The 13,737-nt window shown below is 41.4% G+C and overlaps 1 protein-coding gene across 3 annotated transcripts in view; it reads right to left on the bottom strand.

Annotated features, from left to right (window-relative positions):
- LOC126424791 (uncharacterized) overlaps nt 1–13,737 on the bottom strand; it is a 147,005-nt gene that overhangs the window by 111,488 nt on the left and 21,780 nt on the right. For all 3 annotated transcript variants that reach the window (XM_050087563.1, XM_050087564.1, XM_050087565.1), the window contains exons 4-6: nt 11,136–11,324; nt 11,004–11,105; nt 4,822–4,905 (exon numbers count right to left, since the gene is read on the bottom strand). In XM_050087563.1, the coding sequence (XP_049943520.1) occupies nt 4,822–4,905; nt 11,004–11,105; nt 11,136–11,324 (375 nt within the window). The remainder of the gene's footprint in view (nt 1–4,821; nt 4,906–11,003; nt 11,106–11,135; nt 11,325–13,737) is intronic.

The following is a 13,737-nucleotide window of genomic DNA, read 5'->3' as shown; positions in this document are numbered from 1 at the left end:
CTACAAGAATCTATTAACCTCACCCACAAAACTATATAATCTCAGTTTCCGTTCCACTTTATTCTTTTGTGCACTGCTTTAATTACCGTAATAACATCGGTAATTCGAGCCCCAGTAATTACTGCTGTTTCGTGCACCACAGTCAGTCGGTGTCTGTTAAGGTTCAGCATAGTATGCACCTGTAGTTGGGTCACGTTACGTATTATTTTTCCTGAAAACACATGTCAGTTCCTGTAGAACCAAAACAATCAAGCTCTGAGCTTAATTGATTTCTCGTCTATCCTGTGCCCCCTATACCTCCTCAGAGCGTGAGAGCCGAGTTCAGAAATGCAGTGAATTACTCAGTCACAACAACTGGTGTTCGTACACGGCACTCCTGGGAAGAGGACTCACGATAATGTTTGTGCTTCCGCCGTCACAGAATCCATTCTTCCGTGTCAGTATTTAAGGCCTCGGTAAATTCAATTGTGCGGGCATCGGGTACAGACTGCAATATATTTGTGTACCAAACATTTCACCACCTAATGTCGCACACAACCTCAGAGGCTGTACCGACTTCAACAGTCGGTTTCTGAACTAAAACTAGCTCGGAAAGCTGAACATTCTATACGTAATCGTGTGACAGTAGAGTCGTGGCGTCAGCGGATTGCTGCCCAAGACGTGGAGTTGTGCCGACACGTACAGTGGAGGTCATAGTACAGAAGATTTGGTGCCATTTGCAGTCTTTAGCATTAAGGACAACAACTCGTCTAAGTTGTGCTAAGCAACACACACACACACACACACACACACACACACACACACACACAATGCAGGAAAAACTGACACTGTCAGCAGCACAATGTGGCAGACAGAAAGGAGTTCCCTACGTAATGAGAAACGACATATGGCACATTCTGTGAATACACGCTTTGAGAAACGAATTCAAAAAATTGCATCGCGCAAAAGCTGACTGTTGTCATGGATTACAAGCAGGAATTGGGACACGTGGATAGACTTGATTCCTAGTTTGCAAAGCTAAGGCAAACCTGCCAGGACAGAGAAGTGGGGGCAAAAAACACTTAAAGTGTTAATTACTCTTCTTTTCTGCTTGGAACAGTCATGAAGCAGGCTGTTCCCTGCTGTATTTAATTAACGTACAATGGGAGACGTCTCTTAATAATCCCAATACTGATAAGTACAGATCAGAAATTACCGCCTCGCTTATCTGGAGTATATCTCCCCCCTCGATATCTTCTTTCTTCCTTTCGTGGACTTCATCTCTCATACTGTTTGGCCTGTGCCAGAGGTGGAAATTGCGCATGTCTATTTCCAATAAGCTAACGACCGAAACAGTTATATTCTTCCAACTCCTACAACTTGTGAACATCCCATATAACAACTGTCTGCAATTTTTGTCTGCAGTATTACAAATTGACGGACAGTTAAGAGACAGCTCCCTCTCAAATTTAAGAGCAAACTAGAGCCAAAATGGCTCTTCTTTCTTTTCACGACACCATCCACTCTCACGGTGCGCACTATTTCGTGGAGCGCAGTTTGTCTCCGACAAAGGATGCAGCTGTGAGGAGTAATAACCAAACCAGCAAGTGCCACAGTGTGACCAACATCGCTCCTCCTCGCAGAAATGCTGCATCCATCGTGCTGGTTAATGTGTGCAAATGGTACAAATTCTCCACACAATACGTTTTCCCCAACTCATTAAACCTACTAATAAAATTTAACAGGACAGTTCACGACTGTTGTTCATAAATATAATAAATGTGTAGAGTAAGTCATTTCATCGAAGTGATATAATACCTCAGTTGGTATCTGTCCATATGAGTGGAATTCTGTAGATTTTGTGCCTCTAAGTTCTGTCAGGTTTTCTAGGTAATTAACATCAAAAAATAAATTCTAGCAACTTTCCTCTCCCTATTGTGAACTTTATATTAGAACTAACATAATTCACAAAATTTAGGAATTCTCAGACATGACACTGTTTCCTCCACAAGGCTAAGAAACGAAAATGTCATCGACTTCTGTTCTGCTTCTTCCAGCTCTTCCATGCAGAAATTTGCTACAACTGTACTAGGTCGGCTCCCTGTAGTCTTGTCATTAGTTCATTCATAGAATTTGTTGTCCCACTGAAAGCAAGTTCACGTGTGACAGTGTTTACAGAGATTTTCCATATCCTTTGCAAAAATTACATTCCAAATATGTCCTCACTTTTTAAGGATCCATGGCGAGCAGCGACAAAACATCAAAACTAGCCGCAATCTCTCTCAGATTCAGCTTGGGAGATTAATTTTTCAATGAAATGAGCAAAATTTTTAATTTTAAATCAGTTATTCCAAAGAATGGTTATAGTAGAGATGCCAAGTGTTTGGCAGTGCCATAGGTCGGGCAACCAATATCGCTAACAGTAGGTCTTAGCAGAAAACCTAGTTTGTGAATTTTGGGTAAACCATACAATCTTGGTGGCAACACTTGTGATCTGATGAGACACTTCCTGTCAATGGGAGAAATCAAAGAGACTTCTCGGTTTCCCTAATGTCCCTAATGACAGAACTTGTGGAATGCTTAAGCTCTACATATCTTCCTACTTTGAAAAGTCCCAGATTTTACTTCGGTAGTCTTATTCCCTCTGTCATCCAGATCTACACGATTATTCTACAATTTAGACTCTAATGTTTGGCATATGCTTCACTGAACCACCTTCAGATTATTTCTCTACCGTCCCATACTCTCACAGCATCCAGGAAAAATGAACACTTAAATCTTTCCCTGCAAGTTCTGATTCCTATTATTTTATTTAATTATGATCATGAATAAAATATTTTTGAATTCAGAGGAGAAAATTAGTGATCTGAATTTCACAAAAGATCTTGTTGCAACAAAAAATGCCTTTATTTTAATAACTGCCACACCAACTCGTGTATTGTACCTGTGACACACACACCCAAAATCATGATAACACAAAACGAGGTGCCCTTTGACTTTTTCGACATCCTCTGTCAATCACCATTCCATACCACACAGCAGTATTCCAAAAGAGAAAAGACGAGAGTAGTGTAGTAGATCTATTGCACCTTCTAAGTGTTCTGCCTATAAAACAGTGTATGGTTCACTTGTCACACATTTTCTACGTTATACGTTACCATTACAGTTTAAGTTGTTTGTATCTGTAATTCTTAGACACATAGCCAAATTCACAGCCTTTAGATTTGTGTGATTTACCTGAAACAGTGTCCCTACTTGCTGTAAGAGTAAAAATGTGTTTATAAGTACTTAAATCTTGGTGAACTTTCTTCCCACCTTCTGTTTCATTGCTGTTATCAAAGCTGGAAGCCACCTTTTACTTAAACCAGTTGGGGACATAATACACATCAAAGTGCCAGGATAATGATTAGTGGCAAACTACACAGTAGTAACTTAACAAATGTCGAGAAGAAAGCTCACGGTGATACACACTCCGTAACACGTGCCGGCACAACTAAGCGATCTCAGGCCGCAGTCGGATGACGACGTGACCTGACCATCGCACGGTTACATATAAATTGTTCGGTCCATCGAGCTCATTTGTGTTCAAAAATCAACTAAGACTCTTCTACACCATTAGACGTCAAAACATTAGGCACAGCAACATGTCAGACCACAGCATAATAGCCATAAAAATAAAATAACTGAGGACATTAAGGCTTCCTCAGAAAGTACGTCCAGTTTTTAAGGCTAGGGCCAGTGTGAATCTTCAGTCTCAAAACTTTCACCCCAATAGCTCAATCGACCGGGCACAACTTGCGAATGCAGCATCCACGTTTAAGTCGCTACAACATTTCTATTTGTCGATGGATTTTCAGTCCCTCAATTGCTGAGCTGAGAGCAAAAAGTTTTTGCCATTAGTTTCTTGTCTACAGCCAATGCACAATGCAGTATGCTCGAACTTAATAGAAGTAGTGTGGGAAATACACCTACTCATCAACAGATTAAAAATGGTATCTGAAGAGAAAAATGTAAGAAAGTGAGTCACAATTCAGTAGCTATAAATGTTAAAAATGACTTGTATATTGCAGAAAATTTCCCCCCATTTCCCACTACTGGTTAGTGATGTATTTACTCTCAGCTGCTTCCCTCCGCATTTTTAAAATGTGGCAGAAATAAGGAGGATTTTTTCCAAAATGGAACTTCTTCGGAATTTAGACACTTATATCTATATTGGTCACCTTTCTGATTGTGACAGGAGACTTAAACTGGGGCAGTATTCCTGGATTTTCTTTTGCAAAAAACCATTTGAAAGTGAAGCTCAGCATTTCTGCTTTTGCTTTCCTGCTGGCAATTTCAGTTCCTATGTCATCCATACACCTGGAAACCAACTTCGATACCACTGCTGCCTTCAGGAAATAGAGCTGTATTGCGACCTCCACCATGTGATGCAGATGCCGACATAAAACGCAAAGAACTATCCCGCTGATGATGCCTTAAAGTGAAAAAGGTACAGCGCATCTGAGAGAAATAAAATACAGCACAGCAAGAAAAGGCAGTTTTTATTTACAAAACAAATATTTCTGTGCTCACTGCAGAGGACAACCACACAAACAAACTCACTGAGCAACAAATCATTTCTTATTACTAGATACACTATTTCTAAAACGACCGTGAAGAAACTGAACTGATCAAATAATCTGAACATATAGAAATAAATGTGTATATAGCAAATAATATGTTCATGTAACAAACTAGCCCTACAAATTAGAAAAGGAGATTGGATAAAGCCATACAACTTACAGTTTGCAAACACGAAATGAAAAAAATTGAAATGGCTTTTAAAACATTAAATATTCATACCTGCTTCAGCATCAGCTTTGATGTTAATGAAGTCTTCCTCATCATCGTCACTGTTCATCAGAACAATCTTTGTTTTTGCTGAGGCTGTGCCATTGCAACAAAAGAAAAAAAAAGAAACAAATAAATAACTGTCCCAAAATATACTGGTCCACTCAGTTAGGAAAATAATGACAAAATGTAGAGTGATAAATATAACAATTTTAAAAAAATTACATCACAAAAATACTCTGTGAAATTTGCATTTGGCAAATTTCCTGGGCTCGATAAGTTAAGATCTCTGTTGAATGAAAACAAAAGAGAAATAGAATAAATATTGCTCGATTTTTGGTAAGAGGGATAAAAATATCTCTGAAGGCTTCCCAATTATTCGAGAAATTATCCAACCGGAGATGTCGAGATAAATACGAATTCTGCAACGGCAGGCATCGTGGAATTTGGAGTGAGTACTAACTGGTGCATAAGGATGCCGAAGAGGGCAGAGCTTACATTACGACACGCGATGACACTAGCTCAGTGGGTTCCCGCAGTGTCTGACGAAACACTACTCACGTACCGGCATACATAATCCATCTGACAAAAGGGCATGACTTTTTGTTATGTCAGATGGGCAACACCGATGAGACGCCTATTTATTTTGATATGGCATCAAATGTCAATACTGAATTGAAAAGTGTTAGAAGTTATCCTATAAGAATGTCAGATAATGAAAAGGAAACAATAACACTAATGCCCGAAGCTGCTCCCACACATTATTCTTTGCAAGATGACAATACTGACAGTAAAACTACCTGCAGGGCTTGTCTTCAACAAAAGGGACGAGTGACAAATGACCTGATGTTAGAAGGGCTGAGGGCGGAACTTACCCGCGAAAGGCAAAGTCTCAGTAAGGCACACAGTTTTAATCTGCCAGTAAGTTTCATATACGTGCACCCTGCGCTGCAGAGTGAAAATCTCATACTGGCTGAGGTCGTTTGGAAGAGAGTGCCAAGCTCCATGCTTAACAGAAAGAAAATGTTGGTGTTGGTTTTTTTTTTTTCTGGGGACGTCACCCAGGAAGTTGAGCATCTGATATCAAAAGACAACTGAGACTCTGTAATAATTCCTGGAGGCATGACGCCACAGTTTCAGGTAACAGACATTTTTGTGAACAGACCATTTAAGGCTCGCTTGCGACAGTTTTATGGCGTATGGCTTCTTTGAGGTGATTGTGCCCTCACTCCGAGAGGAAGGTTTAAGTAACCCTCAATATCTGTGCTGGGCCAGTGAATGCTGGCTCCCTGGAGTGGAATGTCTAGTGAGTTGACAATGAAAGGATTCGAAAAGCGCCGCATATTTAGCGCTACAGACATAACGATGGAGGAGTGCCATTAGCGCAAAAATTTCAGTAGGATTACAAATGAATATCATTCTATCAGGGATGTTGGTGACTGAAAAGTAGTGTTGGTACTACAGATTATTCAATTAAATATCAAGTGAAAAAAAGGAAGCAAAGAAACAAATTAATCTATATCATTTCTTTCTTACTTTATTTCCTTTTGTATAAATAAAATGTGGAGACACAACGAGTGCCATAAGTTAATAAGTATAATGTTAACCGTTTTAGACAGATACTTTATATCGGTATATCTGTTTGTAATTTTGACAAGTCAGAATACGTAAAAGAATAAAAATTTCTCGAGGAGCCTCTCAAAAAAGAGGAGCTTGACTTATATTTGGGATTATCATATAGTTCGATAAACACAGTACCTCACAGGCTACTATTTCCAAATTATCATGACATAGACAGTAATTTGTGTGTTGCCGATTAGCACAGTATAGTCAACTGTGGAACCTGTATTTCACTGAAGAACTCAATATTTACAATTTTGTAGTACCTCTCTAAAAGGACTGCAGATTCTAAGAAATGTCATTAACGTCTAGAAAATCCTAACACCAGACTCCTTGCAGTAGAGAGAGAGAGAGAGAGAGAGAGAGAGAGAGAGAGAGAGAGAGAGAGAGAGAGCAGAAGTTTGCAAGGCAAGCGGCAAAAAGGGTGCAGGGTCAAAACGTCGGCCAGATGGGGATGACGGACCCCTATAAGAAGTGAAGACAGCTTACCAGGTGGGCGACAAAGCAGGTGTAGGGTCAGTTTTTCCTTGAGAAGCTGCTCCTGAAGGTGGACTGACTGAAAGAGCAGAGAAAGCCACCCGACATTCTCACTTCGCAGCAATGATGGTGGGCCTCATAACGAAACATTCCAGAGGTAAACCAGACCCGAATTTGTATTTCATGCTGGGATTGATAAGTGTGCTAGGCATGAAAGACGCGTTACGACAGTAACTCTTAATGGAAGATTTATCAGTATGGGTGGGAAGCGAGAAAATGTAAAACAGGAGACCTCTAAACACGACATTCTCTTACTAGGACTTTGTGCAATAAAATGAATAAAATGGCCCGAGAAGCGAGACAGTTTCAGAAACACGCACTCCAGAAGTTATGCAAGTATAGGGGCAGTACTAAGTAAAAGCCCCAGTATACGAGCTGAGAGCACAGTGTGATGAGAACAGAGAATGAATACAGTCAGTCAGTACAATATCAGTGGAGAAATGCCACAGGATAACACAAATGGACTTTAATAAAGTGAAAAGTCTCATAATTACACACACTTTGTTCCGACTACTCAAAAGAAGACTGTAAACCTGGACTGTAGCCGGAAATACAGCAAGATACTGAATAGATTATAATTTAGCAAAGTGATGATACTGTTACTGGGTCGAGAAATGCAAAAGTTACCTGGAAGTTGATGTAACGAATGGCAGTAACCTGGTACTGTTGAAAGCTAGGCTGAGAAGGAAGAAGAACAACTCGAGGCTATTGTACTATAATATTGTACACAAGGGAGATGAGGAAAGCTATCAAAACTGCTGTAGAGGAAGGTTAAAAGCAACATCCAACTACACAACAAATGAGAAATGGGTGGTGCATTTAGGACTATCCTACAAGCTGCAACTCATGAAATACAGTAAAACTTCATTTAACATTTTTCTCACTACTTTTCTCCTGGCGAAATATCTAGTCTGTACACAAGTTACAATGTCCGGTTTTGGAGGCGGTCACAAGGAAAGGATCGGTGGGCTCTGCCTATTGACATGGCACTAGCTAGGGGGTGGGGGGTGGGGGGTTGCAATGGGTCCGGGAGGGGGGGGGGGGGGTAGTAGCAGTTGCTGACTAGAAAATCACTCTAAAGAATACATGTCAAATTGTAGACAGGCAAAATGAAGGGACTGTTACATGTAAGCATTTGGCCAAAGCCTTCTTCAGAAAAGAAACACACACACACATTCATACAAGCACACATGCACGGCCAGCATCTTTGGCCACTCCGATCAGATTATTGTCGATATTCCAACCTGACCGTACCACTGTCCAACTAGAAAATCAAGTTGCTGCAAGCACTTGCAGCCAAGTAATGGTTAATTTTTAATGTAAGGGACCCAAGACTGTTTCACAGATTGACAAATTTGTAACATCAAGGTCCTTTCACAATATGCGCATGTGAGCAAGTAATACGTTTCCACTGTCCTGGAAGGTCTGAAATGGAAGCGAGGTGAGAAATGACGTGTGTGGGGAGTAAGATAGTTAAATTTTGGAAGCACAATGAGGGAGAACTGAGAACGGCGCGACGTGCAAATCTCCTCCGTAACGTACCACACCTCTTCCCCCGTGTTCGCGACCGGAGCTGTCGAGCATATCTGTAACCCTCGCACACGTACTGGACAGTCCCGTAAATAAACGGTGCTGCTCTTCGTCCGATCTTCTCAATTTTCCCAGACCAACAAGTGATACTTGAGAATCAACGGACTGTTTTCTACACCATTCGTTTTGTGCAGTGATTAAATTTCGTTAACATTCTTGCGATGAATCTCAATTTGCCATCTGCTTTTCATACAATTTGTCGTACACGGTCACTTCCACTTTAGAATCGCTAACGATTCTCTTCACCTATTTATGCAGTGTACATTCCAGTTGTTCTTGTTCGCTGTCCACTGCCAGCCGCCATACCGACAAACCAACCTCTGCAAGTGTTCCTGAACAGCAGTGCAGTCTTCTGGCATTGCAACTTTTCTATATGAGGTGCTACTCAAAATATCTGAGAATTTCACCGTACCGGTCAAACCGGCAGCAGTACAAGATTTTGCCATTAGATGTCTCGAGGTACACTTCTTAGCTACTGCAGCGCAAAGTTGGGTATGCGCAATGGTGCGTGTCACAACGTATTTCAGCGCTTCTGCAAACTGTGAATGGATAATGTGAAGGAGCAATGGATTTGCATCAAATTCTGTTTCGAGGTGAAGAAAACAGCAGCTGAAACCCACTGCATGCTGACAAACTCTTTTGGTGAGAGTGCAGTGAATCAAGCAAGAACATTTGCACTGTCCACACACTTCGAGTAAGGCCGAGAATATGTGGAAGATGACAAACATTCCAGTCGACTGTCAACACGCTCGACACCAGAAATAATCACGAAAGTGCACAATGTGATTTACAAAAACCGAAGGCATACAATTCACGATGTTTGTAAAAGACTCGAGCTGCGGTATGTGTTGACGAATTCTGGTCAACCAACTGAGCACGAGAAGAATTTCAGTGAAATTTGTCCCTCGCCTTCTCAGCACCGACCAACGGAACACCTCTGGATTCGGATGTGCACAGAGCTACAACAGAAAGTTTGAGAGGGTCCAAAATTCTTATCCAGAGGCATACTAGGTGACGGATCTTGGGTCTACAGTTATGACCCTGAAATGAACCAGCAAACATCACAATGGAAAACGCCACCTTCTCCGTGGCTGAAAAAAGTTCGACAAGTTTGTAGCAACATGAAGTCAATGCTGATGATTTTTTTTTTCAATATTCGGAGAATAGTACACAAAGAGTTTGTTCCATTTTGTCAGGCTGTCAACAGGCAAATTTACTGCGAGGCTTTGAGGCAACCGAGAGGAAAATGTTTGGTGCAAACAGCCAGAGTTGTGGAAAAAGAAAGACCGGTCAGTGTACTGTGACAATGCACCCTTGCGCACCTTGCTCGTTGTGAAGAAATTTCTGGCAAAAACAGCACCGCAATAGTCCCCCACCCTCCCTAGTTGCCAGGCTTAGCTGCGTGCGACTTCTACCACTGAAGACATCTGAGCAGAATCGCAACGGGTCCCGAGAACTTCCGGGAGTGCCTCCAAAAATGGGAACACCACTGAGGTCATTGCATACAAGCCTGAGGTGACTACTCTGAAGGTGACGGAGCACATTAGGATGTTAAGTATAGTGTTCTGATTTTTACACTGAAATTCTTAGATATTTTAGGTTGCACCTCATACTTACACAACAGCAGCATTTAGACAGAGCCACACAGAATTTCCTATATTTCTCACTGAACTGTCTGTATGTACATATGTATGTATCTTTAACAGTAATGGCTCTGTAACACTTGAAACTACTAACAGTCCTTCCACATCTCCTGCGATATCCTGGATCCAGTCAAAGATTTAATAAGATCGCATTTTGTTGTCTAAGCGGCTGTGGAAGTGAAAGGAATGTGGCATTGGCCTGGGTGATGCTTCCGGACCACACAACAAACACGCTGATCCGAGTTTTGTGAGATATCGAGTTTTATGGAATCCGTGTCAATTACTACTGAGGAGATTTTTGTTCTACAAACTACTTATAATTTGTGAGAATTAAATGTGTCCTACAATTTTACGACATATTTGTGTCGTCAACTTGGGACTGCAGTATAAACGTCTGCCCAAAGACAGCTATTGAAAACAGGAGTTACCTCTGCCATTCTGTATCCACTCAGTCTTTTTTTTTCTCTTCTTTTCTTTTTTTTCACTTTAATGAACTATGGTAACATCTACAAGTTTTTTAGGATGAACTGTACAGAAATGCTTGAGTACCAATTTAGTGTCCTTTGCCAAGTGGTTTTATCTACGTATCTGGCCACTGTCACCACTTTCCTGGAATTTTTTGTGCAAATACGCTCAAGTATTCAGAGTCACACAATCCAAATAGTATCCACTTTGTCAATCGAGAAACTGGTGCCACAGTTGACTCGAAGAATTCAGTGTAAGTAATAGCGTAACGCAGCATCGCCTCAACGTAAATCTTCAATACGGTGGAACCCTTAAAAAGTGTCAATCGTGTGAGCTCACCCGGTTCAGGTGCCTTGCCGTCGGCCACCCTCTTGCTCTTCTCTGTGGCAGCCCCACTGCCACTACTGCCATTTCTGCGGTCTTTTTTGGTGCCGCTGCTGCTGCTGCTGCCACCACCACCGCCACCACCACCACCACCACCACCACCACCACCACTGATGGCAACTCCAGTGTGCTTCTTCTCGGAGCGGTGGCTGCCGGCTCTGTCTTGAGGGTGCTCCGGTTTGGGCTTGGTCACCTGTTCACATTTGAGCTTAGAGGCAGACTTCACCTTGTGGGCAGCCTCGTCTGATGAAATCCGACTCTGAACTTTCTTAGTATCTGCAAACATGACGAGACATTGTTGACAGCATAAACAACAAGTATACAGATATTTCAGAACAGAGTAAATTGGAGATATAAATGGGATAGCAACATCTTGCTTCTGAAAAATCAGTAAACATGAATTCTTTAAAGAATCTAACTCCTATGTATAAATCAGCTTCAAACTTTTGATTACTTCACAAATGAGTTAATGCGTTAAATACTGGATGTTAAGCATGTACGTCAGAACAAGTTTACAAAAGGTTTGGAATTACATTTAAAACTCGTTGGAAGCCACAACTACCTATTGGGACTGTAAACCACTGAACCAGGGCAATCGTTCAACAGCCTACATGAACACGATCAAAAGTGATCGTATTACTCGAATCTTATCCTCACATTCGATGTGTAAATTCCGTGTGGCATTTCACAGAACAAATGAAAAATCCCATTTACACTACACATGCTGGCAAATAGGGACGGTTCAGGACAACGAGGCTGACCACCGAGCCTGGCCAAAGAGTATTTCGGACTGCCCACTGCCCGTACTATTGGATTATGTATCAAAGATACTGACAAAGAGCATTGTCAAAGTGCTGTGTCCTGTCATCAGGATGTAACATTGAGTATCACACAGTTATCTACTTTTGCTACATAAACTCTGTCCTCCACTATCCTGCCATTTTATGGAGATCAAGTGTACAAAATATTACTATGATATTCAAACTACAGAACAGACCCATAAGGAAAATAACTAAAAATTATCATCAGATGCATTGCAAAAAACTGCTTACTTATTTGAAGATTCTATTCACACTATTTGACTATACACAAAACTCCAAGATATGTGCATATCAAGAAAAGAAAAAGCTCAGAAAAGTAATCTCTACCAAGGAATCAAACTGTACGAGGTGCGAGCAAAACGTAACAGGAATTTTTGTTTTTCTTACCGATTCTTATATTTATTCATCAACTCTGTCCGCTTGACAATAATAATCCTTAAATATAAAACACTTGTGCCACCAATTTTTTCTATCTTGGAAGTACTTCTAGAACCCACTTTTCGTTCTGGTGTACAGTTCCTTCAACGATTCTGTTTCTGTATCATTGACGGTGGCAAAATGATAATCTTTCTTGGTTCTATTCAGTCTCAGTAATAGAAAGAAGTTGTAGGGGGCCACTCCCGTGAATATGGTGGCTGAGGCAACACGATGGTTTTCTTTTTTTTGTAAAAAACATGAACAGGCAATTGAGATGTATGTAGGAACATTATCACGATGCAATTTCCAGGAGTTGTTCTGCCACAATTCTGGTTTTTTCTTCGGAACGCTTCATGCAAATGGCACACAACTTCCATGTAGTGACTGTATGACTATTAGAGAGGAACTCATGATGTGGTACCCCATTGTAATTGAAGAGCCAGTCGGAGTGGCCGAGCGGTTCTTGAGAATCTACTATGAATAAAACAGGAGATGGAAACTGTCAGAAGAGCCAAGACCAATAAAAGCCAAGAAGTTCTATCCCATGTGAAAGATTCTTCTCACTGTTTTCTTCGATTACAAAAATGGTTCAAATGGCCCTGAGCACTATGGGACTTAACTTCTGAGGTCATCAGTCCCCTAGAACTTAGAACTACTTAAATCTGACTAAACTAAGGACATCACACACACATCCATGCCTGAGGCAGGATTCGAACCTACGATTGTTGCGGTCACGCGGTTCCAGACTGTCAGTATTTTCAATGTGGTGCTGCACATTATTCCTCTTAACAAGCAAAATCTAATGCAAATTCTTTTATCCATCTTTTCCAAAAGTAAAAATTCACAGAGCACTCGAAAAGCTGTATAACTTTTTCGACTGACGATAATTAAATATACAAAACAGCAAAAAAAAAATGCACATATAGCCAGGAATGGACCAAGAGATGAATACGCTACGCAGATTCAGAAGGATGTCAGTCGAGGCAGAAGTACAGAGGCAAAGATGTTGTTGAGTGACAAGTGATGTACGAAGGGTGGCAACTTGAAGTTAGTGGAGGTTGAGGCTTGGTGGGTAACGGGAAGGGAGGATATATTGAAGGGCAAGTTCTCATCTCCGGAGTTCTGATAGGTTGGTGTCAGTGGGAAGTAACCAGATAACCCGGACGGTTTAACACTGTGCCGAGACGTGCTGGCCGTGCACCAAGGCATGTTTAGCCACAGGGTGATCCTCATTACCAACAAACACTGTCTGCCTGTGTCCGTTGATGCGAACGGACAGTTTGTTGCTGGTCATTCCCACATAGAAGGCTTCACAGTGTAGGCAGGTCAGTTGGTAAATCACGTGGGTGCTTTCACACGTGGCTCAGCCTTTGATCGTGTACATCTTCCGGGTTACAGGACTGGAGTAGGTGGTGGTGGTGGGAGGGTGCATGGGACATGTTTTACACCGT

Source organism: Schistocerca serialis, chromosome 10 (genome assembly GCF_023864345.2).
Source record: "Schistocerca serialis cubense isolate TAMUIC-IGC-003099 chromosome 10, iqSchSeri2.2, whole genome shotgun sequence".
Classification (NCBI taxonomy): Eukaryota; Metazoa; Arthropoda; class Insecta; order Orthoptera; family Acrididae; genus Schistocerca; species Schistocerca serialis.
Note: the sequence above shows the minus strand (reverse complement) of the source record. Positions and strands in the feature narration are given on the sequence as shown.